General features: G+C 63.0%; 3 protein-coding genes across 8 annotated transcripts; 2 read left to right on the forward strand and 1 right to left on the reverse strand.

The window, feature by feature from the left end:
* Positions 1–142: 142 nt before the first annotated feature.
* On the forward strand, positions 143–4,455 carry LOC132500651 (sphingomyelin phosphodiesterase 5-like). Its single transcript, XM_060115746.1, has 3 exons — positions 143–381; positions 1,917–2,834; positions 3,252–4,455. The coding sequence occupies exons 1-3, from the start codon at positions 143–145 to the stop codon at positions 3,316–3,318; spliced, it is 1,224 nt and encodes a 407-aa protein (XP_059971729.1). The 3' UTR covers positions 3,319–4,455.
* On the reverse strand, positions 4,079–13,759 carry OPLAH (5-oxoprolinase, ATP-hydrolysing). Of its 6 annotated transcripts, XM_060115937.1 has the most exons (27): positions 13,611–13,689; positions 12,904–13,127; positions 12,637–12,828; positions 12,042–12,141; positions 11,838–11,961; positions 11,557–11,752; positions 11,310–11,475; positions 11,076–11,214; positions 10,928–10,995; positions 10,535–10,824; positions 10,326–10,438; positions 10,064–10,234; positions 9,774–9,911; positions 9,544–9,682; positions 9,313–9,425; positions 8,962–9,113; positions 8,287–8,447; positions 8,107–8,208; positions 7,861–8,035; positions 6,077–6,261; positions 5,807–5,953; positions 5,587–5,721; positions 5,276–5,425; positions 5,007–5,164; positions 4,765–4,925; positions 4,539–4,636; positions 4,079–4,290 (listed from the first exon to the last, which is right to left on the reverse strand). In XM_060115937.1, exons 2-27 carry the CDS (start codon positions 13,072–13,074, stop codon positions 4,144–4,146), a joined length of 3,891 nt encoding a protein of 1,296 aa, XP_059971920.1. In that variant the 5' UTR covers positions 13,075–13,127; positions 13,611–13,689; the 3' UTR covers positions 4,079–4,143. The 6 variants fall into 6 exon arrangements, with proteins under 6 accessions (XP_059971920.1, XP_059971919.1, XP_059971918.1 ...); XM_060115936.1 differs by lacking the exon at positions 13,611–13,689 and having other exon boundaries at positions 10,535–10,800; positions 12,904–13,576; XM_060115935.1 differs by lacking the exon at positions 13,611–13,689 and having other exon boundaries at positions 12,904–13,576.
* Positions 13,760–21,435: 7,676 nt separating this feature from the next.
* On the forward strand, positions 21,436–23,500 carry EXOSC4 (exosome component 4). Its single transcript, XM_060115942.1, has 3 exons — positions 21,436–21,791; positions 22,770–22,976; positions 23,092–23,500. The coding sequence occupies exons 1-3, from the start codon at positions 21,621–21,623 to the stop codon at positions 23,449–23,451; spliced, it is 738 nt and encodes a 245-aa protein (XP_059971925.1). The 5' UTR covers positions 21,436–21,620; the 3' UTR covers positions 23,452–23,500.
* The last annotated feature ends 843 nt before the right edge of the window (positions 23,501–24,343 follow it).

The following is a 24,343-nucleotide window of genomic DNA, read 5'->3' on the forward strand; positions in this document are numbered from 1 at the left end:
GGGATGTTCCAAAGGCCCCAAAGCTGGCCTGGCAGTGGGAGCACAGGAGCCCCTGACACCTGAAGGGGGAAGAGCAGGAAGCAGGAAGGAGCCAAACGGGCAGGGAAGTGTCGTGGGTGTGCCAGCAGGCCTGGTGACGAGCATGGGACTGAGGCCTGGGCACAGAGCAGCAGGGGGAGGCGAGGTCAAGAGAAGGATGTGGGCGTGGGAGCTCCTCCCTCTGCACGAGGCAGCGACAAGCGCTTCTGGAACCTCACTGAGGGCAGGAGGACGTTCAAGGGAGGGGAGCCAGGAGGAACCTGGGCACCGGGCAGCCCAGGGAGACGGGGTCCCTGCCAAAGGCCCCCGCAGGAAGGGACCGGACTGGGAGAGTCAGAGCTGGTGAGGGCAGATCCCACTTACTGCAGGGGCAGAGCTGAGGTGCACAGGCCGGACGGAAAGCCGAACAGAGCCTGGGAGAGCTGCAGTGGGGATGGGGTGGGGTGGGGCTCCTGGAGGTGACCCATAGACTCGGAGGGGGAAGGGCTGGTGGAGAGTGCGGGGCGCAGACGGCTGTAGGCCAGGACGCTTGTCCCTTCAGGCCGTGCGCGAGCAGAGCAGTGTGGGGCAGAGGGCCTGCCTGCCTGAAGGGGGGGCGGTGGCGGGGAAGCAGACCCCAGCCAGGGAGGCTCTGGAAGCACCGCCGCCTGCCAGCCTGAGGACCGCAAGTGGACAGGGGAGCCCCTGGGCCTGGGTTCAAACAGGGGAATCATGTCAGCAACCAGCAAGGGGTGCAGAGGGGAGGGGGTGCAGGGCGTGCTGGGGTGCTCTGGCCCCAGAGCTCCCTGCCTTCTTGCTCCCCTCACTCCCAGGCCTGCTACTTCAGGAGATGAAGCCAGACCCCTGGGAAAGGCAGGGAAGGCCTCTGTGTATAGATATGTTAGAGAGCTATACATACAGACCTTCTAGCTCTGTCTGCTGAGAAGGCTTAGCAATACGACAAACCCGTAGCAACGGGCACACCCGGCACCAGATCTTGATTTGTAAAGGGTATCAGGGATTCCTGGAAAATTGGGGGCTGGGGGGAGAGCAGAAGCCCCTTCTCCTCCGCGTCTGTAGGTGTGAAGAGCAACCCTGGCCCAAACTTCAGGGCAATTTAAGAGGCAACGTTACGAGCTCTAGGAACTGGTTCACAGCTCGAACTAGGAAGGTGGAGGGCAGGGCAGCGCCTGAGCAAGCGCGAGGCAGCTCGACCCTGGGATGCAACAGAGCGGGTGCAAGAGGGCTCCGCGGATGCAGAGCTGGCTCCCACCTGGCTCGCGGGCCCCGGTGGCCCGGCCCGCTGCGCAGAACCGAACCAACGGCCCTTCCCCCAGATTGGAAGCTTCCTGGGGGAGGGTCACAGAGCCGCCTCCGGTATGGGCTGTGCCCGGCGCTGAGCCGGTGGCTGGTCAGGCCTCTCCGAGTCCGCCCCTTCCTCGGACTGGGGGAAGCAGGTCGGGGTCGGGTAGATCCCGCAGTCTGGGCAGCGGGAGCGCCGGGGCCGTTACACTCTGACTTGCGGGAGGAGGGAGAGGGGGATGAAGCGCGCAGCGCGCTCCACTCCCTGTCGCTGCGCCGGCCCGCATTAAAAAGTGTCGCCCTCCACCTGGTGTGGGCTGCACCCAGAAGTCGCTCCCATCGGGGCGGGTCGGGGGGTTCTCCCTGCGGCTTTCAGGGGAGGGCGGGGCAAGAAGGATCTGGGGCGGGACCAGGGTCTCTTTCGCTTTCCCTTTTGTTCTCCAACCGCCGCCGAGGTTCCGCGCGGGTGAGGAGAGGGCGGCTTCCCGGGTGGCTCCGCCTGTGCCCATACCCCCAGGCTCGCGGGGGCTCGGCGCCTTGCAGGCTCCGCGCACAAGTTGTGCCACGTGGCCTTGACCCCTGTGACTCCCCTGAAGCTCCCGAGCACGCACGAACGAGTCGACTCGCACGCTGGAAGCCAGTGAGTCGTCGGAGAGACTTGCCACCGAGAGCCCCGCGCGCCACGCCACGCCACGCCCGCCCGACTGGCCCCCGACGCCCTGCGCCCTACGGCCCTCGCCCTTCCCGCACCCTGTGCTGCACGCTCTCCCCGGCCTGGCCCGCGCGCTACGTTTCTCAGCCTACTGGGCCCTGGACCAGCTGCTGGGCTGCTGGGCGCCGGCCGCACGCCCAAGCGACCAGATCCGGCTGAGCGCTGTAGCGGGCGCCGGAGCGGCTCTGCCGCTGCTGCTTCTTGTTGGCCTGCCTCTGGCACTGCCGGACCTGCTGCTCTGGCTGCTGCTGCAAGCCTGGCGCCGTCCCTTCTGCTACCAGCCCCCTCCGCAGTTCTGGGCGCCCCCCACGCCCTGGCGCCCCCCAGTTGAGCCCGCGCGCAGCTTCAGCTTCTTCGGCGCCAACCTGTGCCTGCTCCCCGATGGGCTGGCGCGCTTCAGCAACTTGCCGCACAGCCAGCGGCGGGCCGAGACCGTGGGCGCCGTGCTGCTCGCCGGCCTGCGGCATCCGCCCTCTGGGGCTACCGGCTGCAGTTCGCCAGTGCAGGGGATGCCGTGCGGGGTGCTGATAGGCGCCATGCCAGCGAGTCTGGACTTCATGTGCCTGCAGGAGGTGTTCGACCTTCGCGCAGAGCGACGCCTGGCGAGTCGCCTGGCACCCAATCTGCGCCCGGTGTCGTACGACGTGGGCACATTCGGCCTGCAGCCCGGGCTACACCTGAAGCTGCTGGGCAGCGGGCTGCTGCTGGCCTCGCGCTACCCGCTGCTACGCGCAGCCTTCCAGTCCTTCTTCACGCACGTCGCGAGGATGCGCTGGGCTCCAAGGGACTACTTTCTGCACAGGTGCCCGCCCACCGGCCGCGGCGCTCCGGGACCCGGGAGGGGGCGGGGCATGGGGTCGAACTCGCGAGGGTCCCCAAGCGCAGCTGGGCATCCCGGACGGGCGCCGCATCGTGGGCTTCCTGCACTGAAGGCATTTGCATGCGCCGAGCGGTGAGCCCGACTGGCTGCTCGTAGGCTCGTGGGAGGGCCGCCCCCCCATCACTCTGCGCGGAGTCCCAACCCTTGTCTGCACCTCCCCTCCCCCCACCGTTTATTCACTGCCCCAGGCGCCGCCAGTCCCTTCGAGTGCTGGTGGGCTCACAGATCGGGACTGGGCGGGGCGGGGGAAGGTGCGGGCGCAGCTGGGTGTCCAGGAGGCAGAATGGCACCTCGGACTGAGCCTTCCTTCCCTCCCCTCCAACCCACCCCGCCCCGCAGAGGACGGGCTCCTGCGCCGCAAACAGCTGACGCTGTTGCTGGACTGGGCCGAGCTGTCCGAGGTTGAGAGCCGCCAAAGTGACGAGGCCGTGGCCTTCAGTGTGCGCCTGGGTGACCTAAACTTCGAAAACTGCTCGCTTAGGTGAGACGAGGCTGCAGCGGGGCAGGCGGACGGTCCCGCCCACCGAGCGCCGGCCTCTCCGCAGACCACGCGCAGGAGCTGCAGCACCAGTTGTTCAGCCGCTTCCGGGACCGCCGCCGGCTGGGGACGCGCCGGGGTTGGGGGCGGACGGACCCAGGGAGGGCTCGCGGGCCAAGGCTCCCACTGATACCGCCCTCCCCAGGAACGCTGCTGAGAACCTCCAATCTCCGCCACTCCGTGGCCTGCTCCGCGGAGATGCTGAGATGCTGGGGGCCAGGCAACGCCCGGAAGGAGGGCTGCCCTGACCTTGGTGACGCTGCCACCCTCCTCAGGGCCTTGGAGCAGGAGGAAGAGGAAGGGCGCCGCCACTCCCTGGCAGGCCCTCCCAGGGGAGGCCGCCCGGCTGAGCACTGGCGGGGCCGGCGCCTGGACGACGTCACCTACCAAGGAGGACCCGGAGACATTCTGAGCCCAGTAAGTGCCAGAGCGCAGGGTGCTGGGCCTGCGGGCGCTGGGTCGACTCCTCAACCTGACTCCTGCCCCCAAGAGGTGGAACAGGTGACATTCAGCACCGCCCTGGCGGGGCTTACGGACCACCTGGCTGTGGGACTTCCAAGCCCTCCTAAGGCAGGTACGGAGGAGACAGGTGCCAGCACGGGTGGAAAGACAACAGGGACGCAGAACGTGAGGCTGGCCAGCCGCCACTGGAACAGGACGACTTCAGGGATCTTTATTGTACGGGGCCCTCCCTCACACAGTCTCCTGGGCCCTGCGGTACTCATAGACGCTGCCCCGCTCAGGGAAGGCTAGGGGCTGCAGGAGCGACGCCGGCAGAGGGGCGGGGTCCTCCGGGTCCCCATAGCCCCCGCCGCCTGGTGTGTGGAGACAGAACACATCCTGTGGGGCAGAGGGGAGGTTCAGGCTGGGGACGGGCCCTACCTGTCTCCTGCCACAGCCCCATCCCCGGCGGGGCAGTGCTTCCACAGCAGCCAGCTGGGACCCCAGAGAGCCGGTCTGCGGCCCCCTTCCTTCAGGAGCCAAATTAAACTCCGTCTCTAGTTATTTGTGCAATTCCATTCACCCTGTGGGATGAGGGCAGCTGGGGGTGGGGGCGGGGACGGGACAGGCCAGGCCGCAATCCTTACCCCGGGGGACACGGGCACCGAGGTCTTCCCACCCAGGTTCACTGTCCGGCCGTCCTTCCGGATCAGTAGGTTTAGGCCACGGGTGCCGGGCTCACCCCCTGCAAGAAGAGGCAAGGTGGGGGTGGCCCAGGGGGCAAGGACGTGAGAGACACGGGGGGCTGGTGGGGGAACAGGGGGTAGATGGGACAGGAGGTGGGTGGGGGGAGAGGGGAATGGAGCCACTTACCCATAAGGCCGTAAGGCTGGAAGGCGCGGCGCTCGGTCAGCACCGACAGTAGCGCCTCCTCACGAAAAAGCAGCTCGCGGATGACACCGTCGCCGCCCCGGAAGCGGCCGCGCCCCCCAGACCCCAGTCTCAGTTCGAAGCGGCGCAGGATAACTGGGTACCTGCGCGGGGCCAGGGGCTCAGCCCAGCCCGCCCCGCCCCAGGCCCGGCCCCTCAGCCCCACCCCTTCCTGCACCGCCCACCTGCTCTCCAGGATCTCGGGGTCGGTGATGCGCGTGTTGGTCATGTGGCTGTGCACGCCGCTGCGCCCATGCCAGCCGGGGCCCGCGCCCGCGCCGCCCGCCACCGTTTCGTAGTAGCCCATGTGGGCGTTGCCCAAGGTCACGTTGTTCATGCAGCCCTGGCAGGGGCAAGTGGCCGCTGCACTGGCTGGGGGTGCATCCCCTCTCCGCCGGTCGCAGCCCGCAGCCCTACCCCCGTCCCCCGCCGCTGTGCCACCGGCCCACCGCACCTGGGAAGCAGCGCAGGCCCCGAAGGCCCCCAGGATGACGTCCACCACCCGCTGCGACGTAAGCACGTTGCCGCCCACCACCGCCGCCTCTGGGGACGGGTCCAGGATGGAGCCCTTAGGGATCACAACACGCACCGGTGCCAGGCAGCCCTATGGGGAGAGGGGCCAGCGCTCAAGAACAGCTGGGAGGTACACCACGCGCATCCCTAGGATCAGTCCGACCTCGGGCCGACCTAGCCCCGGGCTCTCTCAGGGTGACATGGGGCTTGGGGTCGACCTGCTGTCCGTGTGCACAGCACACCCTCACACACCTGGTTGAGCGGGATGTCGCGGCCGACCAGACAGCGAAGGCAGTAGATGAGCGCGGACAGCGTGACGGCCCGAGGCGCGTTGAGGTTGCCGAACACCTCGGGCCCCGTGCCGCTGAAATCAAACACAGCGCTGCCCTGCCCACCAGACAGGAGGGGAGAGGTCAGCAGCCAGGTGGCCACGGCCCTGATGCCTGGGGAGGTCCTTCCTCCCACGACTGACCTGGCTCAGGTTGATCTGCACTCGGAGTCGGATGGGAGAACCGTCGTCCATGTGGTCCTCTGCAGACACCTCGAGGGGCAGGCCGCGGGCCTGCCGGGAGGTTCCAAAGGCCCGAAGCATGTCTCGCACGGCTAGCTCGGCGTTCGCCTGGTGGGGAGTATGTTCAGTAACGGCCACGCCGCCTTCCAGGGGGGCCAGGTGCCCCCCACCTCCGTCCACCTGCCCGGGGCAGGCACAGAGCTGCCTGCTTGCTCCTTCCCCCAAGCCCACCTGGATATGGCCCATGTAGGCCTGCACCACATCCAGGCCATACTGCCCAATGAGCTCGCCCACCAGCTGGATGCCCTTCTGGTTGGCTGCCACCTGGGCACGCAGATCTGACAGGTTGTCATGCAGGTTCCGTGTTCCGCTGCAGCCTGGAATCTTGCCTGGTGCCCTCAGGGCTTCAGTTACCGCTGAATGGATGGGATCGCCACTGAGCCACTCAAAGTCCCAGGGCCACCTGGTGCCCTGCTCCACACCTGCTGTACTTCTGCTGGGGCACTGCAGGGACCACATGTTGGCCCATCACTGGCTCCCCACTACCCTGCTGGCTCTTCCAGGTCCCTGAAAACCCCCAACTTCCCCCCATCGGCTACTGAACCTTCTTCCCACAATCCCCCAGGGCACCCTAGGACGGGACAAGCAGCTTTGACCATGACCATGATCGCACGTGGGCTGGAGGTACCTGGGGCAGGGGGGCAGGGCAGGGGGCAGGTTCCCTCAGCAAAGTCTCCTCCCTCCTTCATTCCTCCTGCCCTACCTCCCCACCACCTGGCCCCCACTCTCCAGCCTTTTCTGGGCCCCCCTCCCCTCTCCCACTTCCCTTAACACTCCCACACTCACACTGCCCTCAGCCCTGGGGCCCCAAACTCACTGCCGCAGCCAGTCGTTTTGAAAGAGCGCCAGCCTGGCTGCCTGTGCACCCCGCCACCGCCCCCAAAAGATCTGGACAAGGCCTCCACCTCGGGCAAGCAGTACAGGTTCTGGCCCCGTAGACCACTCCCTGCTTCGGGAAAGCTCCCCTCCTGAGTCTGGATCAGGGTCCTCTGCCACGTGCCTGCACAGGTTCCTCAGTGATCCCGACCCTCTGCCCCTGCCCCATACTGACCAAGGGAGCAGCCAGGCCTCAGTCACTCTGTTCGTGTTCTCAGCACCCACAGCAGCCCATGGCTCTGTTACCCCACCTTCCACCCTGCCCACATCACCTGTTCTCACTCGGATGCCCCCCGGGCTCTCAGACCCCTGCAGCCTCACACCAGCTGTCCCTGACCCCCAGGTCCCCCTGCAGCTTCTGTCCCACCTTCCTGGTAACTGCAGTGCCAGAACCTGCATCCTACGGCTGTCCAACTTGATTCCCTCCCCGCTGCCTACATCCTACCACTTACCAGCCCTGACCTCCAAAACACCCTCACCGCTGCTTCCCAGCTTGAGGCTCAGCATCATCCAGGGCGAGTGCAGCTGCCCCCACCCCACTCCCCCTGCCTGGCCTGCAGGACCCTCCATGCGCCCTGCACATAGGCAGGGGACTTGCCTGGTGCACAGGCAGCTCAGGCCCAGCTGAAGCCCTTCACAGCTGCCCAGTGACTGACCCAGGCCCAGGAAAGCTCTCCAAGAGCCTGCAGCCCTGGGCCGCTGGTGCCGCCGTGTCTCTGCAGTCCCCAGACCCAGTGCAAACCCAGTGCAAACCCAGTGCAAACCATAAACGCCACGAGCAGCCGCCCACCTGAAAATAGGCTCCTCCCCCTCCTGCACCCAATCCCTTGGGTGTCCTGGCCAGCTCCCCACCCCCAAACCTTCCAGGCCTTCTTGGGCCCAGGCAGAACTCGGCTCAGCTCATGTGATCGCCTCTGAGAGGCGACCTGCAACCACCCTGGGGGGGTCACCGCCCAGCTCCCTCAGCCGGGAGGCTGGCCTAGGCCGGGGGGAGGGGGGCAGCGGGGGCTGCATCCCCGTGTCCGGCCCAGCTTGGCTGCAGGAAGCGGTGTTTCAGCCCCAGACCCGTTCCCACTCACCCTCCTCCTGGAAGACACCCGCCTGGACGAGTCTGAAGGACAGAAAGACAGCGCCCTCCTGCTGCAGGGTGGTGGAGTGGGGGGGCATGGAGCCCGGTGTGATGCCCCCAATGTCCGCGTGGTGCCCGCGGCTGGCCACGTAGAACACAGGCCGCGTCTGACCCGGCCAAAACACCTAGGGGTGAGGGCAAGGGTCAGGGGCGCCGGCGGCCCTACCACCCAAGGTACCTGGGCAGCGACCCTCACCGGTGTGATGACGGTCAGGTCTGGCAGGTGGCTGCCCCCCGCGCTGGGGTGGTTGCTCAGCAGCACGTCGCCTGGATGGAGGTCAGCCCCCAAGTGCTGTATCTGAAGCCAGGAGACACGTGCAGAGTGGGGAGGGGGCCGGCGCAAGGGGCGGGGGGCAGGGAGAGGGGCCCGCCGAACCTGGAACTGCACCGTCTCCTGCATGGCACCCAGGTGCACAGGGATGTGAGGGGCGTTGGAGACCAGCCCCCCGTCGGGCCCAAAGAGGGCGCAGGAGAAGTCCAGGCGCTCCTTGATGTTGGTGGAGATGGCCGTGCGCTGCAGGATGCGGCCCATCTGCTCTGGGGACACAGAGCGACCAGATGCCCGCTGGCCCCACCCCATCCACAGTGCATTCCCGGGGTACGGAGAGGCAGGACCCACCGCCTTCAAGGCCTCTGAGTCCCGGACCCAGGACCCGAAGCGGGTGATGGTCCACCTAGACACTGTGAGGCCACGGCCACACCTTGCTCACGTGAAGGGCACCTCTTCCTCCCCAGCCCTGCCCGGCGCCCCCATCAACCCTACGCCCTGCTTCGTACATTAAGAAACTGATGCCGAGGCACAGGCTTCGGAGCCTGGGTTCACCGTGCAGAGCCCAGATAACACGGTGCTGGGAGGAGAAAAGCGCCCACCCTGCCCAAGGCCTGCAGTGCAGCGGGGCTGTGCCATCCCAGGGCCAGGGCCACACTGCCTGCACCACCGCAGGAGGGCTTCCGCTTCTGCCCAACACCCCCCCCACCCCCCGGTCAAGCTTTCTCTCTGCACACCCCTGCCGGGCACGCCGCAGGGAGCAGGATGGGGGAAGCCACTCACCAGCGATGCTCATGAAGCGGTGGGAGAAGATGGACAGGTGGATGGGGTCAAGCTGGGCACCCACCGTGCTGGGGGCCTCAGCCCCCACGGAGATGCGGATGTCCCCAGTCTCAGTCATCTCTGCCTGGCAGGCTGGCTCCACCAGGATGGTACTGGGGGCAGGGCAGCAGAGGGGCTGCAGGAGCCAGGCCACACACCCATCCCAAGCAGGGACCCCATGTGCCCAGGCCCAGAAACAGCCCAACCGTGAAGGGACCCCAGAGTCCTTCAGACTCCTGCAGCCTGGGCCAGAGGACCCCCTGCCAGGGCCCCACAGGTCACCCCCACAGGTCACCCTGGCCCGCAGCCCACCTGTTGCTGTCAATGATGAGGCAGGGGCCCTGCAGCTTGTGCCCATTGCCCAGTTCGCCCAACAGGTACACGGGGGTCTCCTGGTAGCCCCCCTCGAAGTAGCAACGGGTCATCTGCAGAGGGTGTCAGGTGAGCGAAGTTCCGAGGGCCAGTGCCCTCCCTGCACCCCCCCCACACCTGTCCCCGTGTCCCAGTGGGCGTGGGTGGACGGGCACAGGCAGGGCCACCAACCTTGTCTACCCGGGGGGGCCCACTCTGGGCTTTTGGGCTGTACTCGAGGCGAAGGCTACTGTGGCCAGTGCCCCTCACCCGCACGTCGTCCACCACCACTGGCCGCTCAGGGATGATGAAGCCAAACTCCCTCATGTACCTGCACAGCCGGAGGTCCCGGAGAGCCATCAGGGCGGGCAGCCAGGCCAGCGGACCCCAGCCAGGGCCCCCGAGACGCGGAGCTCACATACCTCTCGACGAAGCCTGCCCCAAAGTCGCCCGCTCTGGGTGAGCGGGCAGTGGCTGGGTGCTGGTGGGCGGACACCATCAGGGCACAGTCCGTGCCCTGGTAGCGCAGGTGCAGGAAGCTCTCGGTGCTGATCTGGGCCCTGCAACGGTGATGGGGGGCGGGGGCACTCGCACTGGAGACCCTTGAGGACACCTAGTCCACCCCTCCCTGACTGCTGCCGAAGAGGCCCCAAGTGAAGTGGCTAGGATGCCGCCGGCCCCCCACCTGGCCCGGCAGCCCCTGGAGCCCCACCTGGGGAAGCCCTGGGCCCGCAGGGTGTCCACACACTGCTCCTCCAGGCGGCTCAGTCTCTGGTCCAGCTGCACAAAGGTCTCAGGAGCGTAGGGCAGGGAGCAGGGCTCCTGTGCCTCGTGTACCACATCTGCCAGGGCCAGCCCCAGTGCTGACAGCAGCCCACTGTGCCTAGGGGGACAGGGGCCGCACAGAGAAAGGGTGGGGTGCCTCCCAAAGTGGCCCCCCAGCCCCAGAACACACGCACCACACCCAGACACACCTATGAATGTGCACGGTGTCCATGCCCAGGGCCCGGGCGATGGCGCAAGCGTGCTGCCCACCAGCTCCCCCAAAGCAAGCCAGCACGTGGGCCGAGGGGTCGTGGCCTCGTGCCTGGGGAGCCAGAAGCGGATCAGTGGTCTACCCTGCCCCGCCCGGCCCTCCCCCATCCTGCCCCCCACCCCCGGGCAAGGGGAAAGGCGGCTGTACCTGCGTAAGTGCACGGATGGGCCGGCACATGGCCTCGTTGGCCACACGCACAAACCCCATGGCCACCTCCTCCAGGCTCAGTGGGGAGGCCGGACAAGGCCCATTGGTCAGGAAGCTGTTGACCTCAGTGGCTACAGCCTCCAGGGCCTTTCGGGATGCCTCCGGGGACAGTGACTGGTCCTCTCCCGGCCCAAAAATGTGGGGGAAGGAGGCAGGCAGCAGGCGACCCAGGACCAGATTAGCATCCGTCAGGGTCGCAGGGCCTCCTGGGAGGTGTGCACGGTGTGGGGCTGGAGGTGAGCGCCGGGAGCGGGCAATGGGGGTGGGGCTGAGGGGTGGGCTGGGCCTGGGCCGCGTGGGAAGGGGGCTGGCAGGGCACATGCCACCTCTTACCTTTGCGGTAGCAGGCGGGGCCAGGGTGGGCTCCTGCAGACTCTGGCCCCACCACGAAGAGGCCTGACCTTTGGAGAGGGAAATTGGAGGTGGAGGTGGGTTGGGAGGCAGGGCTGGGGGCCCCGCCCAGGTGCGGGATGGGGCGGACCTGAAGAAGAGGCGGGAGCCCCCACCAGCTGCCACGGTGTTGATGTCCAGCTGGGGGGCCTGGAGAGTGACCCCAGCTGTGCTGGCCTCGAAGACGTGCTCAAATTCGCCAGCATAGCGGCTCACGTCGGTAGACGTGCCTGGTGGGAGACGGGGTGGTAAGGAGTCATCCCACAGACCTGGATGCCTGACGTTGCCCAGCCCAGCATCTGAGGCTCCCCCGGACCCCTCATACCTCCCATGTCAAAGCCGATGACAGGATGGCCACCCTCCACCTGGTAGGTGGTGGCTGAGTAACCAACCACGCCCCCAGCAGGGCCCGAGAGCACAGCGCGGGAGCCATTGAAGGAGTCCATGGGTGCCAGGCCGCCATCAGAGCGCATGAACAGCACCTGCACGTCCTGTGGGCGGGCAGGTGGGCAGTGAGGGGCGGGGCGGCACAGGGTGGGGGTGGCCAGGGGCGGGCAGGCGGGGGGCCTCACCTTGAGCTGACCCTGGAAGCCACGGCAGAAGCCCTGCACGTAGCGCTGGATGGTGGGTGTGAGGTAGGCGTCGGCGCAGGCAGTGTGCCCCCGAGGCACGATGCGCACCATGGGCATGGCCTCCGAGGACAGCGACACGTGTGTGAAGCCCAGCTCCCGGGCCAGGGCGCCCACCTGCTGCTCGTGCTGGGCCCACCTATGATGACGTCCGATTGCCGCTGAGCTACCTGCCCACCCGCTGGCCCCCCCGCCGCCCGCGCCCCCAGCCAGCCCACACTCACGTGTATGAGTGCATGAGCACCACGGCCAGGCTGTGGATGCCTCGGGACAGGAGCCCCTCCAGCTTCCCTCGCAGGCCCCCCAGGTCCACAGGCTGCTGCACCTCCAGCAGGTCCCCTGTGCGGCCTGCAGGGAAGCCCGCCGCTGCCCCATCAAAGGCCCATCTGGGCCTGTTGCCCTGCGCCCCAACACTCGGGCGTCCGTACCTTTCACGGGCGTCCCAGCACCTGGCTCCCCTCGATATAGCACCACACGCTCGTCCACTTCCAGCACCTCCTCGTACAGCCTCTCGGGCATGGGCACAGCCTGAGGGCAGGCAGAGGCTCAGAGCAGGCCCAGGCCTGAGGGTCCCTGCTGGGACCCTGCATGGGTGGGGCAATGCAGGTGAGCGGATGTGAACCAACAGGCCAGTCCACAGGCCCAGGAGACACAGTGAGACAGGGTGACACACTCAGAGCGGGTGGGAAGGCCCCCCCGGGGGGGCAGCTCTCTGCCCCCAGGCCTCTGAGTGCAGCCAAGTGCCCCACCCCCACAAAGGCAGCTCCTTCCCAGAACCCAGCAGTGGGGGTGAGGGTCAGGGTCCAAGACTGGGCGGAGCGGCAGACAGGCACAGGACAACAGGTGACCAGTCAGGGCTAAGGGGACGCAGCGTCCCACTGCGAGTGCCCAGAACCTCCTCTCTTATCAGCTGGTGGCCTTGGGCTGGCACTGACCCTTCCAAGGACCACCCTCCCTGAGGGGCCACGGCACTCCAGGGAAAACGTGTGCCACAGAGCTGGCCGCCTGCTGGCGTGAACTCACCAGGTCAAAGAGGTCAGCGCGGGCCTGGGTGCCCACGTGCAGCAGGTCTCGGAAGCCGCCAGTCACGAGCAGTGCCACCCGCTCCCCGCGCCGTTCCAGCAGCGCGTTGGTAGCTACGGTGGTGCCCATGCGGATGCTGGCGATGCGACTGGTGTCCAGAGGCCGGTCCCGTGGCAACAGCATGCCCCCCTCCTGGGAACCACGTGGTCAGCCATCAGGCCTCTGGCCCCAAGGTCCCTCCCCACCCCACCACTCCTCCCTGGCCACCTGCTCCAAGATGCGGCGGATGCCCTCAGTGGGTGCGTCCACATAGTTGGCGGGGTCTTCTGAGAGCAGCTTTAAGACCCTTACGTGCCCCCCTGGGCACTGGGCAAAGACATCTGTGAAGGTGCCTCCACGGTCGATGGCAAAGTGGAAGCGCCCCTCCGGGCTGCCCATGGTGACGGGGCTGGAGTCCAGCAGCGACTCTTCAGCCGGCAGTCCTGGGAGCCCTGGCCAGAGGCAGTGGGTCAGCAGGGAGGCCTGGGGGTCATCCACAGGTGGGCAGCCCTGGGCAGAGCTGGGATGGGGAGAAGACAGGGATTCCACGCCCATGAGGGGCCCTGGGTGGAGCCAGAGCTGGGCAAGTCCTGCAGGGCCCCATGACCCCCCCTCCCCAAGTCCAGTGCGCAGGGTTGCAAGGGACCCCAGGGCCCGGAGCAGGCCTTTCAAAGGAGGAGGCGCGGCGGGAGCCCTCGGGCTGGGGTTTCTGGGCCCTTAAGCACGAAGAGGCACGTGGGTTGGGGGCTGGTGAGAAAAGGCCCACTTCCCAACTGCTCGACCTTGGAGCAGAGGCCCAGCGGGACTCGGGGACGGGGCGGAGCCTGCGCAGACCACGGGGCGGGGCCGGGAGGCGAAGGGGAGCGGGCGGTGGGGGCGAGTGGGGTCCGGGAGTGCGGACAGGGGAGCGCGGAGGATCCTGGCGCGGGGCCCACCTGGCCTGTCGGCTCCGGTCGCTCGCCGTCCGTTTGGCCGCACTCGCTCCGGGCCCTGCGGCGCCCGCCCCCAGCCCGGAAGCGGCGCCCACCCCCCGCACGACCGGTCCCGGCGCGCCGGGCTCTCCGGTTGCGTCAGGCTCTCCGGTTGCGTCAGGCTCGGGTGGCCCGGAGCCGCCCCCTCCCTCGGCCGCGAGCTGCCCCGCGGACTGCGGGGCGGGGCCCGAGCTGGGCCGCGGGCGGCAGGCGTCTCCATCCAGATCCCCGGCGGGGCGGCGCTGTGCCGGCGCGGCCCCACCCCGCGGCCCGGCCCCCGGGCACCTGGGCTCTGCGGCCGTCCGGCCCTGCGCCGGTCCGGAGCTCGCTGACCGCGGGCGCCCCGGGTACCCTCTTCCAGGTACCCCGGGGCAGGCGGAGCCGGCTGCCCAGAAGACCTCGGACCGCGCCCCCCAGCGTGCGGCGGCTGTGGCGGCCCGAGGTGGGAGATGGGTGACGCGGGAGGGCAGAATTGAGTGGCCCGACCGGGGTGGGGGGGGCAGGGGGGCGCCCTGCAGAAACCCCTCACACCCCATGGGCGTGCCAGGCGCTGTGGGCTGGGGGCCCTCCACACCGCCCTCCCAGGCCGACCGCGCGACGCTCGGGCTGATATCGCCAGACGCCGTGGTCAGTCTCGGGACCACGGGGCGGGTGGCTGCCCTTCCCCGGCCTGTTTCCCCGCGAGCTGAAAGCTGCCCGGGTGCCTGCCCAGGCCTGAGGTGGGCTGGAGCTGTGAGGGGCTCCCGCAAAGGAACGGTGGGGGATAGGGGGCTTCCCAAGCAGAGGAACAGCAGGTGAAGGGGCCACCTCACCTCGCGGGCCAGACCGGCAGCGACCCTGTCCATGCCCTGGCCCCATCCCACCCCAGGCTCTCCCGCTTCCTTGAGCCTTGCTGGCCCTTGATGCCTGCTTAGTTCCGGGAGGAGAGAGGGAGGTGGGCTGCTGTGAGGGCACAGGGTCTGGGCCGCAACCGAGGCTGCGGCAGGGCCCCCCCCCCCCCGGACTGCTGGCCTCCGGCCGTCTCCGTCCTCTGCACGATGGGGCAGTAAAGCGCAGCCTCACGGCTCCCTCGCGTCAGTCTAGCGCTGCTCTGAGGTCACTCTCTCAGAGATGTCACCTTCTCCCTGCTGCACCCCTAAAAGAGTCCCCAGACTCCATTCCTTGCCCCTTCCTCCACAGCACCTGTCAGACAGGACACGGCCGCATGGGAGCAGGGGTTTCTCCCACTTTTCGCTGTCCTGCATGGCCCAATGAGTGCAGCCTGTTGGTCCCTGAGGAGACCCCCACGGCCCTGGCCCACGCACCTCTTTCAGCATCCTTGAACTTGATGGTTCTGCGCTGGGGCAAGCGGGGGCTGGCGGTCACCTCGGCCAGGAGCCCGGAGCTGCAGAAGCTCAGGCTGCTGCCCCAGTTCCTAAGCACCAGCTTCAGCTCCTGGTTCTCCTGGATGAGCTGCACAAGCCGCCGCAGCTCTTGGTTCTCCTGTGCCAGCCGCTGGATCTCCTGCCCCAGGCCTGGAGTCCCCCTAGGAAGCCCCTCCTGGAGGACAGAAGCTTTTGCATCCCAGCCTAGGATGGCGGTGTTGCAGGTAGAGGGGTGTGAGATTCAGGCATCCTTCCCCACCCATCTGGCCACCCACTGGCCACCAGCTGCCCGTGCCAGGTTGTGGGGCTGGCTGACTGGGCACAGTCCCAGAGGCGGTCGTGGCCAGCACAGCATCTGAAGGGGTCAGGAGGGTGGATGTTTGAGCTGCCCTGAGGGAGGGGGCATGTCTGGCCCAACAGCAAAGGGGAGCTGGACTGTGGAGACTAAGGTGGGTCAGAGCTTGGGGGCGTGGGGTAAGCCAGTGAGCACCGTAGGGCGAGGCTGGAGGCAACAGTGGTCTTGCTGTCGGGGTGGCAGGGAGTGTCACTGTCACATGGAGGATGAGGCACCACATTCAGGGCCACAACCTCAGGGAATGGTGGGGGGAGGGCAGGGAGCAGGGAGGCCCCAGGAGACATTGAGGACAGCAGGTTCCTGGGGGCAGGGCGGCCGCCTCAAGGACAACAATTGGGTTTTCACTTGAGATCATATAGAGAACTTCTTTCCTCCACCCAATCTGTCTTCTAATGGGACGGCTCTGTGCAGTTGCCATTATTTTGTGTCATTTCTTCCATTATGATTATTGTTTATTTCACATCATCGTTTCCTTTTTGCGGGTCTGCTGTTTCCAGTTGTCAACCAGTAGTTTTCCTAGGATTTGCATGTCCTTTCCCCACTGCTCCAGGGTGGCACGCTGGCAGGAAGTTCTCACTGCTGGGGGGATTCTCCACTGCTGGGGGGCCATGAGGCAGGACGTGTGGGCAGCCCCTAGGACCTGATATGTCATAGCCAAAATCTTGAAAGACAAAGAGAAAACTTCAAGAGTCACAAGATAAAAATAACTTGTCACATATAAGAGAATACCATAAGATTCACACCTAACTTCTCACCAGAAACAATGGAGGCCAGGAGACAATGCGATGACAAACTCAAATCATTAAAACACTCAAGCAAGAGTCCAATATTTTGGAAAATGATCTTTTGTAAATTAAGGTGAAATAAAGACAGTCCAAAATAAACAAAGAGAGAATCTGTTGTTAGCAGACCTACCTTACAAGAAATACTAAAGAAAGTTCTTCAAGCTGATAGGAAGTCATGAAATAGTCATTCAAGTCCAATTGCCCAAATGCAGCCATGCTGCACCCAGACTTGTGACCTACAGAGCTGTGAGTTTACAAGTGGATGTAGTTTTAAGCCACTGCATTTGGGGCAACCTATTACATAGCAGTGGAAACGAGCACAGCCTCCTGTGTTGAAGGAAACGCAGGAGCTGATTATACCAGTAGCTGGGTTGCAAAGGAAATGGCATGTGCACTGTCCCGGGGCAGAGTCAGCCTTGAGACCTGGGATGGGAACTTTGAGCGGACACACTTGAATCTTAGGCTGCCAAACTCCCACAAGCCCCTTCCTGGCAGAAGCAGCCCCTCCTTCCTCGCTGGAGGAGCGGGCAGGGGCCTCCCCCGGGGCACAGAGGGCCGCCGGCCACTGCTGCCGCTGCAGGTGCACGTGCTGTCTTCCCTCAACAGGTGCGTCCAGCTCTCAGTTCTTGGACTCTGAACTGGCCTTCTGCCTTATTTTGACTGGAAGAACATGGTGGAAGTGACAGTGTCCCGTGCCGAGCCGTGACCTTGAGAGGCCTGGCAGGGGCAGGAGTTCCCCTGTCACTCTGGAGATTGTCACTCTGGGCTTGCAGCAGTCATTCGTGGAGGTCTTACTTCTTGGTAAGAAGAGCGGGACCCGCCCCTCCCCGCCCGGCTCTGCATCATGACAGCTCGGCTCCGAGAGGCTGTGGCCAAGAGCACGGGGCGCCCTGTGCTCGGCTCCAGCCGAGGGCAGAGGAAACTGGGAGAGACGAGCTGAGAAGACGAGGCCTCCCCCGCAACACCCGCGGGTCAGGGGTATCTCTGGGAGGGGCAGGCTCCCAGCCGCCCCAGCTCCCCCAGACCCCGCCCAGCGGTGAGGAGGTGAGACGGAGGGACGAGTGGCTCCACGGCGCAGCTGAGCAGCTCCTCAGACGCTGCGTGTGGGGCTGGGGAGGATGGTGGAGAGCCTAGCGGTGAGAACTTATCAAGGAGCTCAAACAGGACTTCCCTGGCGGTCCAGTGGTTAAGACTCCCTGCTTCCAATGCAGAGGCGTGGGTTCAACCCCTGGTCAGGGAGCTAAGGTCCTACATGCTGCACTGAGCAGCCGAAAAAAAAAAAAAAAAAAAAAAAAAAGCTCAAACACGTTACCACAGACTCGAAGGCTAAACAACAGACGTTTATTCTCTTCCAGTTCCAGGGGCCGGAAGTCCAAACTGAGTCACTGGGGCTAAACTCAAGATGTCAGCCAGGACAGTTCCTTCTGGAGGGTCCGGGGGAATTTGTTCCTTGCTGCGGCCAGCAGGCGGCGCTCCCTGCCTTGTGGCTGCATCGCTCCAATCTGCCTCCAAGGTCACTTCTCCTCCTCCTCTGCTTCCACCTCCAAAGGATACTCATGATTACAGGTAGGGCCCACCTGGATACTCTAGGACACTCTCCTTCTCAAGACCCTTAGCTTAATCATACCTGCAAAGTTCCTTTTGTCATAGAAGGTGACATTCACAGCCTTTGGGAATCAGGACCTGGCTCTTCTTCAGCCTGTTACAATGGCTGGACGTGGGGCAGACTTGAAAGTGTTCCTCAACCGCACCCTGAACTGGCCCTGTTGACCCCTCTTGGGATGGGACGCTACTGAGATGCATCTGTGCTGCCTAAGGGGTCTGGGGTCTGGGGAGAGATTCACTGCGAAGTCATGAGGCTCAGCTCAGGACTCTTCCAGGCCAGGGCCCAGCAAAGTGTTCCCAAGGTCGCACATTTTGGAAAATTTGCAAAGCACATAATTTAATCACAGTCGGTTAATGCTGTCTCTTCCCATTTGGGTCATTTCCTCCCCTGGTGCACTGAACAGGGCGGGGGGGCCTCATGGGCTTCACTCAGGGAGGCTGAGTGGGGAGAGCTTTAGTGTGGCTCTGAGGGAACATTCACTTCCTGATGTAGTTCAGTTCTTGCTGTCATTCTGGTGTAGAAGTGGCTGCCAGGAACACACCTGCCCTCTGTGCTGTGTGTCACTACACATCAAGCTAATGGAATTGGCTAAAGAGCGTCGTCGATTCGAAAACCATCTAAGTTAGCCACAGACAAGAGCCCCCAAAGGCCCTGAAATCTTAGGGCTCATATGTAAAAGAAATTTGATAGAGGCTTTCTCAAATTTAATAATTCTAAAAATTTACACAATATTAGCTAAAGGTGCTGTTACCTGAAAACAACTTTTCTCCTAAGCTGTAAGTTATAAAAATAAACTTTGATGGGACTTCCTTGGTGGTCCAGAGGGTAAGACTCTGCACTCCCAGTGCAGGGGACCCAGGTTCGATCCCTGGTCGGGGAACTAGATCCCACATGCATGCTGCAACTAAGAAGTCAGCACGCTGCAACTAAGAAGCCCGCATGCTGCAACTAAAAAGATCCCGTGTGCCACAACGAAGACACGGCACAGCCAAAATAAATAAATAAAAATAAATATATTAAATAAAGTAAACTTTGATTAAGCGTGTTAGAGAGGAGACTAAATTATCCTCTATATATAGAAGATGACATCATGAAAGTATCATCACCTTAAGAGGTGACAGATTTTGCGTCTGAAAACCACAGGGGAAACATTAGAAATACGTCAGGAAGTTAATTGATGACATTTTGTTTTCTGTGTTTTGTGATGTTTGTGATATGGGTCGACTTTAAAAATTTGTGTTGCATGTTGGGATTTCTTTCCTCTATTCACTTAATTTTGTAAATATGATTTTGTCCTCTGTTTCTTTGTTTGTTGTTTTTTTTTTTTCTTTTTGCGGTATGTGGGCCTCTCACTGTTGTGGCCTCTCCCGTTGCGGAGCACAGGCTCCGGATGCGCAGGCCCAGCGGCCATGGCTCACGGGCCCAGCCGCTCCGCGGCATATGGGATCCTCCCAGACCGGGGCACGAACCCGTATCCCCTGCATCGGCAGGCGGACTCTTAACCACTTGCGCCACCAGGGAGGCCCTGTTTCTTTGTTTTTAAAAAATATTTATTTATTAATAAAATTAGTTGCAGCACACGGGATCTTCATTGTGGCGTGTGGGATCTTTAGCTGTGGCCTGTGGGACCTAGTTCCCTCACCAGGGATCGAACCTGGGCCCCCTGCATTGGGAGCATGGAGTCTTAACCACTGGACCACCAGGGAAATCCCTGTCCTTTGTTTCTTAAAGAGGGTCCTGAGACTGCTCTCCTTCAGACGATGTGTGCAAAGTTGTGGCGTCTGGGAACCTAGGTTTCAGAAGGGTTCCTACCATTTCCCAATAAGAGTGGCTCACTGAACCTAAACTCTTTGTACAAACAAATATGGTTTTTGCTAAACTCCTGCTTTCCTCCCAGGACTCCGGGTACATACCAGGCAGGGGTGCCTACATGACTGTGACCAGTGCCCTATGAAAGCCATAGGCCCTGAGTCTCCGGTGAGCTTCCCTGCTGGCCAGCATTTCACACACATTGTTGCAACTTGTTCCTGGGTGGAACTGTGTCCACAAGGGGACACAGTAAGGTTTGCACTGATCTGGAAGGAAAAGCCACCCCCCAGTCACTCTGGTCTCCTTAGGCCCAGAACCAACATTATCCTAATTATCCTGAGCTGCTAGGGCCAACCATGAAATGAGGGCGGGGCACCCAGGGGGCTTCCACCTGCGTCAATGGACTACAGCAATCTTGACCTAGTAAGAACTGGGAGAGTAAGAGCCCACACTGCTGAGGGAAGAAGGCCTGCTCAGTCCAGCTGAAGAGTCGAGGGCGAGGGGATGGAGGATGGCCAGTGGCAGAGAATGACGGCCATCATCCACAGCCTTTGACCAGGCACAGTGGCCAGGCCTCGTGCCCCAGTGTTCTAGGAGACCACCGCCTTGGAGGGGACGCTCTGCCTAGGACTTAGGCCCAAGCCCACCACAGTATGTCCATTCCACCTGCTCTTCTCACAGCTTGACATTTAACTGCTCCTATGGCGGGGGGGGGGCATGTCCCCTCCCCTTGAGCATCTCATTTCTCCCTTCTGTAGACCCCTCAACAGTTCCAGGGGACTTGACCGACACAAGATGTTGGAATACATCAGGCAAAGAAACGCAAGAGTGACTACAGCATGTCAGTAACACTCCGCAGGGTGGCTAGGATTATGTAAAAACTGTAACACTTTTTCTTGGTGGGAAAGGAGGGAAAATGTAACTCACACTTACAGCCTTCACCCAGTTAGTCCCTACCCTGGGGTTCCATCTCCCAAGCCCCTGGAAACACACCAACTGCCCACAGTGGGGCAGTAGATGGGTAAATTCTGGTACATCCACCCCATGAGTATCAAGCAAAAAATTAGAGTTCCACAGGATTATCTGGACAGATTTCACTACATATTTTTTAGTGAGAAACAGAAAAGTGTGTATGAAATGATCCCATTAAAAAAAATAACCAGAGTTCCAAAAGCCCCTATATGTCTGTACATTACAACTGCACATATTTGTTGTGACTTGTATGTAATTATGTGTGAAGAAAATCACAGAACCAGTACTTAAGCTACGGCAGATGCTGGGGGGCGTGGGGTCGTACGGAGTGAAGAACTAAAGCAACATGGAAAAAAAAATTAATACTGCTCTAAAAAATGCAACCACGTGTATGTACAATATAAACTATGTGGGTTTTTTTAATGGACAATTGTTTAAACGGTAAAAAAAAAGAGAACAGAAAATGTGTCTCAGCTTGGGAAAACGAATGCATTTACGAGCGCGGAAGAACAGAAGCCGTCAGACAAAACGATGCTATCATTCCAGCAGTCGCGGCTCTCACCCGCGAACCTCGAGGAAGACGCCTGGCGTCAAAGAGAAGCAGAGGCGCACCGGCTGCGCGGGGTCCGAGCGGGGCTCGGCCGCAGAGGGAGAGGCAGAGGCGCGGCAGGGCCGGCCGGCGGGTCGCGGGCGCAGTGGGAGGCCCGAGACTCTGGGTCCGGGAGAAGGCGCGCGCCGGCGGCGACCAGGGCGACGCAGGGCGGGTAGGCCCCGAGGGTCGTGGGAACCGCCCCCACGACAAACCCGGGGGGAAACGACGTGGGGATTCCACGCCCAGCGGGTCTCCACCCCCGGCAGCCGCAGGACAGTCATCCCAAACGGCCGCAGCCCCACCTCTCCGCGGACCGGAAGTGCGGAAACCGGCGCCGCCGGGAACCCTGGGAGAACCGTCGTTCTCCGGCACCGGAAATGGGAGGCGGCGCTCCGGAAACCGTAGGATTCTGGAGGTCGGAAGTGGGGCATCCGGACCGCCGGGAACTGTAGTTCTCCAGAGAGCGGAAACGGGGTTAGCGGCCGAGCGGCATGGCGGGGCTGGAGCTTCTGTCGGACCAGGGCTACCGGGTGGACGGGCGGCGCGCCGGGGAGCTGCGTAAGATCCAGGCGCGGATGGGTGTATTCGCGCAGGCCGACGGCTCGGCCTACATCGAGCAGGGCAACACCAAGGCGCTAGCGGTGGTCTACGGGCCTCACGAGGCGAGTGGGCGCGCGCGAGCCGGGCTTCCTCCGGGGCGGGCAGAGACTGCGGGGTGCGCGGGGCCGCCAGGCTGAGCAGAGGCTCGGGAGGTGAGGCCGGCGCGCGCCTCCGTGTGGGGCCGCGGCCAGAGTTCTAACCGTGTGATGCACGATGGAACCTGCCTTTCTCATCGGCCACCGTCCCCTGCGCCCTCCACTCTTTGCTATTCCTAAACCCGCCAGGTGCGCTCCCACTCGCTCCCTCACCACTCAGCTCTACTCTGACGTGACCCGCCGGTGACACCTTCCCAGATCACCTGTCAGATTCCCTCCCCTACATTCACACACTTGCTGCTTTTCTGCACCCGCCTCCTCAGACATCAATTTAACTTATTTCTCACCATTTGTCTCCCCGCTGGAACAAACTCCGTGAGGACAGGGACTGTAAATACAGCCGCCTGGGTATATTGCCATTCCAGCGCTGGAAGCGTAAGGCCAGAGGGGTGGAAGAGTAAGCACTGACGCGCCTGCAGATCAGAAAGGCTGATGGTGGGGAGGATGGGGAGTATTTCCAAATGAGATTGAGAGATCTGTAGAACAGGGAAAAGATTTAGGATTTTTGCCTCCTACGTGGTGGGAAGCCTGTAAAGGTAAGTAGTATGTGTACTGCCTAGAGAAGGCAGAATCAGACTTGATATTTGTAAACAGACTCTGATACAAACAGAGAGTGGGCTGGGAGAAGATGAGTCAAGGAGGGAAGCAGGGAGGCCTGTCAGGAGAGAGGTGAGATCCAGAGGTGATGGGAGCTTGCAGACTGGCCCGGTGGCCCTCCCTCAGGCTATGTTTTGGAGGTAAAGTAGTTGCTTGTTGAGATGCTGCAGATAGAAGGAGGGGAGGGAGGGAGGCCAAGGCTCAGGGCAAGAGCCAGAGGAAGGAAGGGGTAGTGTGAGCTGGGAGGAGTGGGCCTGGCTCACGTGTCCTCCCCCAACCCTCCCCCAGATCCGGGGCTCCCGGGCACGAGCCCTGCCTGACAGGGCCCTGGTGAACTGCCAGTATAGTTCTGCGACCTTCAGCACAGGCGAGCGCAAGCGGCGGCCACATGGGGACCGTAAATCCTGCGAGATGGGCCTGCAGCTGCGTCAAACCTTCGAGGCAGCCATCCTTACACAACTGCATCCACGCTCCCAGATTGATATCTATGTGCAGGTGAGAAACAGCAGCCCTCAACCCAGGGAGGGGAGAGAGGAGGAGGAGGGTGTGTGTGTGGGGGGGATGGGGTCAGCGGCCTAATGGACTGATGCCACTGGGGGGGTCCCTGCAGGTGCTGCAGGCAGATGGTGGGACCTACGCGGCTTGTGTGAATGCAGCCACGCTGGCAGTGCTGGATGCAGGGATACCCATGCGGGACTTTGTGTGTGCCTGCTCAGCTGGCTTTGTGGATGGAACAGCCCTGGCAGACCTCAGCCACGTGGAGGAAGCAGCTGGTGGCCCCCAGCTGGCCCTGGCCCTGCTACCGTCCTCAGGCCAGATTGCACTGCTTGAGATGGACGCCAGGCTGCATGAGGACCACCTGGAGCAGGTGCTAGAGGCTGCTGCCCAGGCCGCCCGAGATGTACATACCCTACTGGACCGTGTGGTCCGGCAGCACGTCCAGGAGGCCTCTGTCTTGCTGGGGGACTGAGCACATGGCCACCCAGGGCCAGAATAAAACCCACGCACACTCCACTGTACTTTGGTCTCTCCCCGCAGCACTTCCATGCCCTCAGAGCCTGGCCTGGTACTGGCTCCAGGGGTGACTAAGGATGCTCCCCCACACGTGAACTGCGTACCCCTTGCAGCCTCACGAGTCAAAGCCTGAACAAGGAGGGGATGTCCCTGGGTGAGGAGAGTGGCTTGGGCCAGGAAGGGATCAAGGCAGCTGAGCAGTGAGACATGGCCTGAGACCGTGGAGTCTGTCATTCTCAGCCCGGCACATCCAGGGCCCTGAGCACAAGTGCTGAGTGAGAACTCAGTGGCTGTGGTATCCCCCGTGGTGATGTAGGGGCCCATATCCCACATGCTCTGGATTATGGCTTACACGGAATGCTCTCTTTCCCCCTAGGAATCCCTTGGGCCTGTCCTGCTACTTACCTTGGGCTCCAAAAGTACAACAGACACATGATCTAGCCTGGAGTCTTCTCAGCTCTGATGCTTTCTCAGTCAGACATAGACACTCCCTGCTCCCCACCACTGCCCCTCCCTCTTCAGACTCCCCTTCTCCCACCCCTTGCCCTCAGACCTGCCTGAGCCCCTGCAGCCTGCCCAGGGGCTGCTTCTCCTCCAATATCCCAGGCACCTGGCCTGGACAGGGGTGCGCCCCACTTTCTACTTAACACACCTCAGCTCCTTTGACACCCCTTTGGCCAGTAGTATCACGCACCTTCCTCCCTGTGGTCATCTGACCCCAGTGACCTCGGTTCTGGGCACACGCTGTGATTCCACTCGGCTGTTTTTGGTGACCGACATCCATAGGAAAGGGTCCGCCAATGCCTTGGTCTCTCAGTTCACGGAAGCCCCCTCACTTCCCAGCACAG

Source organism: Mesoplodon densirostris, chromosome 13, assembly GCF_025265405.1.
Source record: "Mesoplodon densirostris isolate mMesDen1 chromosome 13, mMesDen1 primary haplotype, whole genome shotgun sequence".
Classification (NCBI taxonomy): domain Eukaryota; kingdom Metazoa; phylum Chordata; class Mammalia; order Artiodactyla; family Ziphiidae; genus Mesoplodon; species Mesoplodon densirostris.

What these genes read in the sequence shown, in the direction of transcription:
- LOC132500651 (XM_060115746.1), top strand. Translation starts at nt 143, where the DNA reads ATGGGACTGAGGCCTGGGCACAGAGCAGCAGGGGGAGGCGAGGTCAAG. An exon ending in GACTGGGAGAGTCAGAGCTG is followed by an intron (nt 382 to 1,916) that starts GTGAGGGCAGAT and finishes ACTCCCCTGAAG; the next exon opens with CTCCCGAGCACGCACGAACG. An exon ending in AGGGACTACTTTCTGCACAG is followed by an intron (nt 2,835 to 3,251) that starts GTGCCCGCCCAC and finishes CCCGCCCCGCAG; the next exon opens with AGGACGGGCTCCTGCGCCGC.
- OPLAH (XM_060115934.1), bottom strand. Translation starts at nt 13,230, where the DNA reads ATGGGCGTGGAATCCCTGTCTTCTCCCCATCCCAGCTCTGCCCAGGGC. An exon ending in GCTTCCAGGGTCAGCTCAAG is followed by an intron (nt 11,476 to 11,556) that starts GTGAGGCCCCCC and finishes GCCCGCCCACAG; the next exon opens with GACGTGCAGGTGCTGTTCAT. An exon ending in CTCATCATTGACAGCAACAG is followed by an intron (nt 9,114 to 9,312) that starts GTGGGCTGCGGG and finishes CCCTGCCCCCAG; the next exon opens with TACCATCCTGGTGGAGCCAG.
- EXOSC4 (XM_060115942.1), top strand. Translation starts at nt 21,621, where the DNA reads ATGGCGGGGCTGGAGCTTCTGTCGGACCAGGGCTACCGGGTGGACGGG. An exon ending in TGGTCTACGGGCCTCACGAG is followed by an intron (nt 21,792 to 22,769) that starts GCGAGTGGGCGC and finishes ACCCTCCCCCAG; the next exon opens with ATCCGGGGCTCCCGGGCACG. An exon ending in AGATTGATATCTATGTGCAG is followed by an intron (nt 22,977 to 23,091) that starts GTGAGAAACAGC and finishes GGGTCCCTGCAG; the next exon opens with GTGCTGCAGGCAGATGGTGG.